Source organism: Triticum dicoccoides, chromosome 7B (genome assembly GCF_002162155.2).
Source record: "Triticum dicoccoides isolate Atlit2015 ecotype Zavitan chromosome 7B, WEW_v2.0, whole genome shotgun sequence".
NCBI classification, from domain to species: Eukaryota; Viridiplantae; Streptophyta; class Magnoliopsida; order Poales; family Poaceae; genus Triticum; species Triticum dicoccoides.
Genome location: NC_041393.1, coordinates 662,376,271 through 662,387,600, shown reverse-complemented (window position 1 = coordinate 662,387,600; position 11,330 = coordinate 662,376,271). Strand labels below are relative to the sequence as shown.

Sequence of the window (11,330 nt, the reverse complement as noted above, 5' to 3'; positions counted from 1 at the left end):
ACGGCATGCTCCGGAGGTCGTACTACGCGCCCGAGCGCATGGAGTGGATGCGCCCCGCGCTGGAGGACATGGTGGAGGAACCGTGGCCCGTGCGCTTCACCGGCATGGAATTGCACCTGCCAGAGCCGATGCGGCGCGACCATGATAAAGACGAAGCCGACGATGATATGGACGCCGGTGAACGGCCAGTAAAGCGAAGGAGGGTTGTCGCCGCCGGGGAGGATTGCCCCATCTGCTTGCAGCTGCTCGAGGGCGACGACCTCGCCGCGTGGCCTGGGTGCGGCAAGCCCCACGTCTTCCATGGCGCGTGCTTGGAGAGCGTCCTCGTGGAGAGCAAGACGTGCCCTATGTGCAGGCGCACGCTGTACGTCGAGCCTAAATAAACTCTAAAGCAAAGAGGCTCGACCCTAAATAAACTCTAAAGCAAAGAGGCTCGACGTTCGGCAAGTTGTAGTACAAATGTCCAACTAGCTGTTCTTCAGAAATTATTTGTTCTGCTGAAGGATAGCATTCTTGGGTTTCATGGTCAGTTCATCAATGAATGAATCATGTCAACTGTATTTGATTTGATTAAGGAGCTGTTCGGGAAACCACCAGCTCCGCCAAATCCAAGGATCCGCGGAGTATCCGTTTCGCTGCTCCATAAATTTGAACTGCGGCTTGGGCTGCTCAGGGAGCGGAGTCACGGAGCGGGAGGGACTCCGAACAGGCCCTAAATCTCTGTAACTACACCGTTGAAGTGAAAATTGTTTGTTCAATCATGTAATTATTATGCACAAACTATTTTTGGGAAATTCATATGCATCAGCTGAACTTTCATATACATGTAGTGTTTCTAGATGAAAAACTCTACACAAACAAAACTGGACGTGAAAAAAAATAGTTATATGAACTTACAGTTATAGGATGGATCTGTATGAACAAAGGAATTAATTAAGCTATGCACAATCACTTGTAGTCTATATAGTTTATGCTCTGCACATGCAATGGGAGAGAGGGTTCTCCCAGAGGTCATAGTGCGGGAAGGTGGCCTCGGGGAGGCCTGTTCGTGTCTGGTGAGTGATCATCACATCCTCCACGAAAGTCGCCCATGGCATGTAGGGGTCGCCGAAGAACTTCGACATGAGCCCCTTGTCCAGCTTGATAGACTTGAGCCTATGTCGCCCCATATAGCGCCGGAAGCCAATGATCAGCTTCGCAAAATTGCCGCCATGGGTCATGACGAACACATCCGACTTCAGGCATACCAGGAAGTCCAATGCAGCAAGGCTGGTTACATGCTTCTTGAAATGCTCTATCTCCTCCTTGCTTGCGAGATCTTCTTTGGTAACCTGCAAGGAACAAAGATAATGGGTCAGTTGTCTCTACAACAAATCCACCTGCTAATGGTTGCTTGCCCATCCATAGGTAACTGTCTCAGTTTCCTTTCTGAATCTGTAGTTTCGTGTATGTCCATATAAAGGCACTTTGAAGTTTGAAGGCAACAAACAGGATTTGCAGTGGAACACCTACCAAATTGGGGAACATATTCCTCAGTGGCGCCATTCTATTGTTTCCACCATACACTTGTCCTGATGCAACATATATCTGAGTCTCCTTTGTATATCCCATTGCACGCAGAATGAAACCTATTTCCCCAGGCTCAAGCGGGCAGCGGCCTTCTTTTCTCTTTTCCAGTGCTAAAGACCAAAGGTGAGATCCATTCTGCATATATACAAGAGAAATATATGTAACTACTCTACTCTGACCTTGTTCTCTTCAGGCTAAAATCATTTGTCTAGACAATTCACATTAGTATATCACCTTGAAGCGTCTTGGCCATTGTTTCTGTCTATATTCAGCCATCATTGCTTTCTCCTCTCTGGTTCCAGCAAAATCACAAAAGGATAAACCCACCATTCCTTTCTCGAATCTAAGATGAAGAGCCCTTCAAAAGCAGGAATAACAGTGTGAGATATGTAAAAAATTGCCAACTCCAGGGCAGGTTACTCTGAAGATCATGAGCTACACTTACATGTATGGATTTACATTCCCAGTTCGATTCCGCATCCTTGTTGCTAGTTTGTCAGCCATCTCTTCAATGCCAGGTAGAAACTTTAAGGCGTGATAATTAACTCTACATCTGAGCCGGTTTATCTTCATTGGAACATTATCATACCTGAAATGATGAGTTTACATTACACTATGGTCACAAGTCGTGTACAAAGTAGCAAGGAATTAATAAAGAGTCAATTACACCGGTAGTGCTAGAACTTGGCGTAAACGGTCACTTTAGTGCTAGAACTTGCGGCATACATTAAAGTAGTGCAAAAACTTGGCTTGAACGTGCAAATATGGTGCAAATCTCGTTTATATACGTCAGCGAAGCTGACGAGGCATGACAGCGTGGCATAGGGCCCGCTGTCAGTGACCATATGGTGAAGATTGGGCATGTGGTGTTCTCTTTTGCAATAAAAACCTTAAATTTTTATTTCTCATTTTTTTCTCACGTAAAGGCCCCTGATCAGGTGTACACACAGTATCTGCGTGTGGCATTGGGTGGTCCCACCACCTATCAGCCAAACATCACAAATTTTATTAGTATTATATAGAAAGAAAAATAGGAGTCGGGCAAGGATTCGACCCGTTGAGGTATAGTCAGCCGAGAGCACGGCTAGCCAACACAGCAGGTAACAGTTGTTACTCAGCCTTTATATCTTTGTTAAATAACAAAACTAAGAATTCTAATTCAAAAAAAAATATATACAGCCGTGGGATTTCATGCCAGCAACCTGACAGTTACCACGAGGAGGACCTAGCAAATACTATAGAACAAACGGCATTTCGTGCCTTAACAGGATTGTTAAGCTTTATACAACAGTTTAAACATGTTAGTTTTTTTATTTCCTTCTTTTTAGCCCCACAAAATGTAAACTATAAGTGTACGCATAATTGTAAATACGTTTTCATTTGAGAACCTGTAGTCCGAGGCACACTAAGCTAACTTTTTGCACATATATTTATATTAATTTCATAATACATATCTAATTTTTAGAAAACACACAAATTTTATTAAACCAACATTAAAACATTAAAGCTTGCACAATTTTATATACAACATGAATATTTTATAAAAAAACTTGTAATTTTTGGAACTGACATGATAATTTTTTAAATACACATATTTTCTAAAATTACTTTGATATTTTATTTAATATGAAAAACTTTTTAATCATACAATTAATTCATAATTTAATTTGATAGATTTCTTAAAATTAATATATGAGCACTTTTTAGTCTAATATATTCTATTTATATGTACATTATTTATAATTATAATTTACATTTCTTTACAACTTTCGAAAAGTGAAAAAAAAAACATAAATTGTAGCCCAGGAGAACGTTCTGTTAGACATAAACTGTAACAATTATATTTACACATGAGAGTACATAGTTGGAGTGGCACGCCCTCCTAATTGTTTTACCTGGGTAGCTAGCTTGAAACCCCATGAGCGTAACACTTCTTACGATTAAAATTCTTTAGTTATGTTATTACTTAATTCAAAGATATAAGACCTCCGTATGCTTCAATGACGTGATGTGAGCTCTTTGCGGATGGTTAGCTGCGCACATCGTTTAGGCTGAAATCACTGGTACGAATCCCTTGGCGGATTATTTTTCATTCTAATAAAATTAGTGATGTTTTACGGACAAGTGGGACCCACCAGATGCCACATATCACACAGGAGCCTTTTCATGAGAAAATAATAATAGTAAACCGAGGTTTTTTTTTGCAGTCACTGACGGCGGGCCCTATGCCACGCTGCCATGCCTTGTCAGCATCGCAGCCGTATACAAACGAGATTTGCACCGTATTTGCACGTCCGAGCCAAGTTTTTGCACCACATTAATGTATGCCACAAGTTCTAGCCAAGGGGGAGAGGGGTAATAGGGAGCAATAGACTTGACCACAAAGACTCTAATGTGAAGATTTAGTCACAGGGCTAAGCAATTACTCCCTCCGTTCCTAAATATTTGTCTTTGGGGATTTCAAATGGATACCACATACGGATGTATATAGACACATTTTAGAGTGTAGATTCACTCATTTTACTTCGTATATGGTCATTTGTTGAAAACTCTAGAAAGACAAATATTTAGGAACGGAGGGAGTACTATGTAACAAATCTGAAGATATATGATCAGATAAAGCCATGAAAATATCTTCATAAAATGATGTGAAGACTTACCCCAATCTATCAACGAATGGCTTGATAGACATTATCTTTTTCTCTTTGATCCTTGGAAGTACATTATCAACATAAAACTGCGCTGGTGCATATTTTGGGATATTTTTTACAGTACGTCTGTTAAAATCAACATAAATAATTACAGACGTTACAATTAAGTATGACAATATGTTGGCACGAAATAAAAACAACATCAGCAAGCAAAAACAAAGAAACATACATAAGCACATTTATCTAACCATGAAGTAAATGTAGAAATAGGCACCATTTTGCAGCTGGCAGTACTGACATTTAACAAAATTTCACAGGCAATAGTCACAGAAATTGACAGAATTTAATCACCACGAAAAATCTTATCCAGCAGACAGACCAGATGTATTGAATGTTGATAACCCAGGTTGCAAATAAAAGGAACTATAGCTATGTCAGCCAACAAACTATCATGCCACACAATGTACCAGTGCCAACTAATTATGAATAACACATATGACAGCAGCTACTGTAGTTCAAACCGCTATAATGAACTGGGATTGCAGTATCAACCAGCATGGCTAAATTATCTAATGATTGATAAAAATGTCACAAAGTGGAATGAGCAGAAGCAAAAAAACACTGTGATCCCCTCGCACCCTCAGAACTCACGGCATCCAATATAATAATCTGAATTGGACAAGCAGACTTATACTTGTTGACTGTTGTTGAATTAGCAATTTCTTGCATAGCAATATAACAAACATGAGAAATGCATATGTAAGTTTGTAAAAGAAACTGCAGAGCACAAACAAGCAGCCGAAGTCACCTAGTTGGCTTGTTCATATTAATACACTCCAAGAGTAATTGTTCCCTCTAACAATATTAGTGTCGATTTTAACAAAAGAAAACAATGCTTTAAAGATGAACACCATTCATGTGTTTAAACTTTAGCATCAAGCTTTCAAACTGAAGGCAGCTAAGACAGACCAAAAGATGAAATGAAGAAACTAACCTTATACTGGTGAACAGCTCATCTTTTTCTGTGAACCAGTCAGGAATATCTCGAACAATGCGCACATCATCCTTCAAATAATTTATAAAATGATCTACATCGAAGATATCTTCAAATTTCCTGAACATACAAGGTTGCCAAATATTAAACACTTTTGCCAGGAGCCAACATGATAATGGGTACAAGTTAGAAAGGGGCATAAGCAAGCAGGAGTCCATTCAAAAGGAAATCAGAATTATCACTTACGTTTGATCTTTCCATATTTGATCCTGCTTCAGCACAGGCAAAATAAGTGTGGCGTTCATTATCTTAGCGATTGCAACAGCATTGCATATCTGCAAATATATCAAGTAGTGCAATTAACTGACAGTATTCCATACAACTTGGGCAAGGTAACATTTACTACATAAGAAAATGTTGCATAACAAATCATTAAATCTATGTCCTTTGAATTGAAACCGAAGCATGGAAATAACATAATAGTAATAATAAACATGTGTTATTAAGGCCACAAAAGGTTCAATAAACTGATAAATGTGAATAGGGCACGTACGTACAGCTATGCGTTGCTGGTTTAATCCACCCTCAGCATGAATAAAAATATACCCAGACGTTTCGTTCTCTGACACAAGATCTGCAGAATAGTAGAGAGAAGACAAAATTGATACTCATCAGGATGCAACCATGGTTTCAGGTGAATGGTTTTTGTATTTTTCTTAAGCTATCATGATGAACAGAAACAGAGGATAGGGTACCCAAACAGTTTCACTTCAATCTTAGTCAAGCTATGTAGAGAACTCCTTATCCCCAAGAGGAAGCAACATGGATTATGGTTTCATGAAGAAAGCTCGTATGTTACAGGTGCAAAAAAGGGGTAACAAGATTTGAACAACCTGTTAAAGAAAGAAACATAGACAGGGTATTTTGTTTCTGGGTTCCATTTCCACTTGTGCTATATCCCATTTTTCTGATGTGTTTAATTCTGTCATACATCTGCTTGGGTTGAGGGAGATTTACATGACAGGTGGTTGCTATACCTGGTCTAATAAACAGGAAAACCCAACCTTAGAATAATTGGATAGAGTGCTTATGTCTCCGGACTGGGAAGACTTATACCCTCTTGCTTCTGTTGCTAAGTTGGTCAAAGAATTATCTGATCATAATCCTTTGTTATTGGATAGTGGGAGAGCCTCCTCTAGAGCACCTGGAAATAGATGCTTTCGATTTGATAATGCTTGGCTTCAAAATCCAGAATTTCTTCCTCTGGTGGCTGAGATTTGGTCTAGGCCGGTCTACACAAACAACCCCATCGATTCCTTGAACATTAAACTGAAGAGGTTCAAGAAATTCTTTAAAGGGTGGGGATCTAATTTGTTTGGTCACAACAAGATTAGAAAGAAGCTTATTAAACTTGAACTTCAGGAGCTGGAAAAGCTCGAAGAGGAAGTTGGGCTATGTGGTGAGGCTTACACTAGGAAACTAAATATCCTAGTAGAGCTCAATGATATGTATGTGGAAGAAGAACTCCATTGGCATCAACTATCTAATGAGAGGTGGTTATTGAAAGGAGACAATAACACTGATTTTTTTCATAAGGTTGCTAATGGGTGTCGTAGGAAAAACTCCATGATCTCCCTTGAATGCGGATCTGTGGTTATAGATGGAACCAAAAACTTATTAGCCCATGCCACCGAATACTATAAGAACCTTTTTGGACCGGCCCCTGGAAATATTTGCCAAATTGATGCAACTCTATGGTCTCAGGAGGAAAAAAATTACTCCCAAGGACAATGATGATTTGACCCGACCTTTTTCCCTTGAGGAGATCAAGAAGGCTCTGTTTAGCATGAAAACTAATCGGGCACCTGGCCCGGATGACATTCCTGTTGAGTTTTATCAACATTGCTGGGAAGTGGTTGCCCAGGATTTATGGTATATGTTTGATTGGTTCTATGAGGGCAAGTTGGATGTGCAACGCCTGAATTATGGCATTATAACCTTGTTGCCTAAATCTTCTGATGCTAAGAGGATCCAACAATATAGACCCATCTGTTTGTTGCGTTGCCCATACAAACTGCTCACAAAAGCCATGGATATTAGGGCTAGTAAATATGCAAATAAGCTGTTCAGTATTCAACAAAATGCCTTTATTAAAGGGAGACATATTGTGGATGGCATTCTATCTTTACATGAGATTTTACACTATACTCATGTCAAAAAACAAGTAGGTGTAATTCTCAAACTTGACTTCGAGAAAGCCTATGACAAAGTCAATTGGGAATTTTTACTCGACTGTCATAGGAAACGGGGGTTTGATTCTAAATGGTGTGGGTGGGTATCTCAAATCCTTAAGAATGGCACAGTTAGTGTCAAAATCAATGATGAGGTGGGGCCCTATATTCAAAGTGCTAAGGGGGTGAGACAGGGTGATCCTCACTCCCCTTTCCTCTTTAATTTAGCAGCTGATTGCCTCACTAAGATGGTGCTTGCGGCTCAAAAAAATGGTCTTATTAAAGGGTTGGCTGTCAAACTTATTGAGGAGGGGGTGGGCATCCTGCAGTACGCAGATGACACTGTGCTATGTTTTGAACATGATATTGAGAAAGCTGTCAATATCAAGCTCTTGCTTTATCTCTTTGAACTCATGTCAGGGCTGAAAATTAATTTTGAAAAAAGTGAGATATTTAGTATTGGAGGAGACAACAATATCGATCTAGCATATGCGAATATGTTTGGCTGCCAAGTGGGCACCTTGCCTATGAAATACCTAGGTGTACCAGTAACATATTCCGTCCTCAAGAATGCGGATCTAGACTTCCTTGATGGTAAACTGATCAAAAAACTTGATGCTTGGGCTGCCTATGCGGCTTCCTCTGGGGCCAGACTAACCTTATTGGGATCCAGCCTTGATGGGATTCCATCGTTCCTTATGTTGATGTTTCTCTTCAATAAAACCTTTATTGAAAAGAAAGAGAAACACCGTCGTCGATTCTTCTGGAGAAGGAAGAACAAGAAACATGGATATCATATGGTTAAGTGGGCTAGAATTTGCCGATCTAAGAATATTGGGGGGCTGGGAATCAAGGATTTACATAAACAGAATATTGCCCTACTAGTTAAGTGGTGGTGGAAGCTCGAAACTAGCGACGGGCTATGGCAGCGTATTGTGAGAGCTAGATACTTCAGAAACAAGACTGTGGCTAATATACGCAGTCGTTTTTCTGATTCTCCTTGCTGGAAGGCTATCATGAAAGTCAAGGACTCGTATATGGCTGGTAGAAAGGTCAATATCAATAGTGAAGATCTGAGCAGGGTATGGAACGACCCTTGGATAGAGAACACTGTCCTGAAAGATCGATTTCCTGATCTTTTTAGCATATGCCAAGAACAAGAGAGTACTGTTATATCCTGGGTTAGGAATAATTATACCCTTGGATTCAGACGGAGATTGAACGGTGTGTTGGGTGAGCAGTGGGCTTGGGTGGTTGCGGAAGCTAGAAAATTATCATTGAACAGTTCTTCAGATACAATTTCCTGGGCATTTAGTAGTAAGGGGAAGTATACGACTAAATCTATGTATGAGTGGTTGGAAAGAAACTTATCTGGCCCCAATTATAAATGGGTGTGGAAAGCAGCCATTCCATTGAAGATTAAAATCTTCTTATGGCAACTTTTCCAGAATGCTGTGCTTACACGGGATAATATGCGCAGTAGAAAGTGGCCTGGGAACCCTGCTTGTTCTTTTTGTACCAATGTAGAGACGGCTAATCACTTTGTCTTTACTTGCCCACTTGCTCGTACCGTTTGGGGGGTTCTGGGTTTAACAGTTGGCGCGTCCTGTTGCCCTCGATCCCTATGGCAAAGTTTTATCTGGCTATATAAATTCTTCCCAGGGGGAGAACAATACTATGTGATGATCGTAGCTGCCATATGTTGGGGGATCTGGTGCCTCCGCAATAAAGTTACTTTTGATAAATATGTTGCTCAGAGGGCAGGCCTGGCGCAGTGGTGAAGTCCTCCCCACTTGTGCCAAGAGGTCCTGGGTTCGAACCAGCCTCTCTGCATTGCACTTTGCAGGGGTAAGACTAGGTTCCTATAATCCCTCCCCAGACCCCACCTTGTGTGGGAGCTTCTATGCACTGGGTCTGTCCTTTTGATAAATATGTTGCTCGCACTCCCCTGGAGGCTGTTTTCACTGCTTGCTCGTTCATGTTGTATTGGGCAGGGCTGCTCAAAGACGAGGACAAAGCAAAGTTCCAAGCTGGAGTGAAGAGGTTGGCCCAGGCAGCAGCTGCACTGGTGGACAGAACCTTTCCTCGTAGCAGACCTCTCTTGGGAGAGAGGGATGGGATCCAGATTGGTTAGCTGGGATCTTCGGTTGGGCACTTTCGTCGTTTCGGTTCGGCTGGCCACAGGGGTCTGATGCCCGCTGGTTTATTGTTTCGTGGTAGTTCCTTTTGCCTAGATGTCGAGGTGTACTTGCAGTTCTATCCTGGGAACCTGTTCTTCATAGTTGGGCAGTGGCTTGTTTTGTGTCATCAGGTTTTCGCCCCATGGCAGATGATCCGTTATAGGATCTTCTTGCGGTGGGTTTCCTGATGATGCACCAGCTCGCTCCACCCTTTTCAGTCCCCTTTTAGCTGTTGCGATCATTTCCATTATGGTAGTCTTTAGCTTTTGTGGTACGGTACTAAACAGACCTGTGAACAGACTGATGTATTTCCGTTGATTGCAAAATTAATGGAAAGGGGTGTGAGCCCGGTTGGAAAAAAAATTCCACTTGTGCTCTCACAAATGCTATCATAATTTTATCCTCATCTCAAAGTCAGTCATTCACTTTTATCTCTCCCGCCAGCCAACTTACGCATGGTATATCTCCTTACCAAATATACTAGTATGTCTAGCCTCTAGCAGGCCAACTGTTCAAGTTACTTATGGTCCTGATCAAATTTTATCAACTATCCAGGCACCATATCGACTTTGCATTGCAGTAGTATCAACATAAATGGAAAAGACACCCAACAAAAATTAAATGGAGAATATACAGCCGTACAGTTATGGAACATCTTTGATCGCATTTCTACTAGAGCGATTAATTTCAGCACTTGCCTGAGATCTCGTCGCTGCGTCGCTCGGCACATGGCTTCCAAGACGTGGCAGCGGCATGCGGATTCTCCCACAGAGAGTTGCTCACCTGAACGGTAACAACACCAAGCCAAGCCAAACAAACAAACGTTAAAACAGATTGCACGCACAAATATCCACCCAGATGCAAGCTGAGATCAACATCACTTTACCCCGGGGCACTGGAGCCGAATCCCATCCTTGCGGCACAGGTAGGGCGCGTTCTAGGGTCCAACAACAACACGAATGTAAGCAAGCATCAGGGATCCCGATGAGACGCAGCGAAGATCGACGGGATCGAGGACTCACGAGGCGCGACCAGACGGAGGTGGCGGAGACGAGCGCGCCGAGGGCGACGCAGGCGAGGACGGCGAGCAGGATCCGGTAGGAGGGCGGGGCGGAGGGCGACCGGGGGTCCTCCAGCGTGAGGAGGGCGCGGACGGCGGCGGGGAGCGGGTACCTCTGGTGGAGTGGAGGGGGCGGGCGCAGCGCGCCGTCCTTGCCGCCGTCGCCGCCGCCGCGTGGGGAGGAGAGGAAGGGGGAGGAGGCGGAGGCGGAGGCGGCCTCCGCGTCGCGCTTCGCGGGCGAGCCGGAGGCGCGGGCCGCCGCCGCCGCCACCGTGCCGTGCCGCAGCTCGGCCATGGCTGCGTCGGTGCGAGGAGTGGGAACTGTTGGGATCTCCCGAGCGACGTGCCCGTCGCCCTCCACCAGTGTGGGTAATCGCGAATCCGCGACCAGGTTCTCTTTTTCAGCGGAAATTTCGTCAAATTTTCGAAAAGTTCAGCAAAAAAATTTACACAACTGAAATGGGAAGATGATCCGAACTCCTAGTATGCTCCCGGAAACTATTGCTGAATTTGGGTCATTTGGATGAACTGACATCATCACAACTGATTTTTTTTTTTGCAGGGGAACTGAATTTTTGGTATGCCCATGGTGTCGACTGTATTCGAAACTAGGAATCCCCGTTTGTTGTTGACTTTTGTATCTAT

The 11,330-nt window shown here is 42.7% G+C and overlaps 1 protein-coding gene across 1 annotated transcript; it reads right to left on the bottom strand.

The window, feature by feature from the left end:
* Positions 1-766: 766 nt before the first annotated feature.
* LOC119342148 (protein PECTIC ARABINOGALACTAN SYNTHESIS-RELATED-like) lies at positions 767-11,017 on the bottom strand. Its single transcript, XM_037613988.1, has 11 exons — positions 10,648-11,017; positions 10,512-10,562; positions 10,324-10,408; positions 5,772-5,848; positions 5,461-5,549; positions 5,215-5,334; positions 4,230-4,346; positions 2,015-2,158; positions 1,804-1,927; positions 1,513-1,704; positions 767-1,331 (listed from the first exon to the last, which is right to left on the bottom strand). Exons 1-11 carry the CDS (start codon positions 10,978-10,980, stop codon positions 969-971), a joined length of 1,695 nt encoding a protein of 564 aa, XP_037469885.1. The 5' UTR covers positions 10,981-11,017; the 3' UTR covers positions 767-968.
* Between the last annotated feature and the right edge of the window lie 313 nt (positions 11,018-11,330).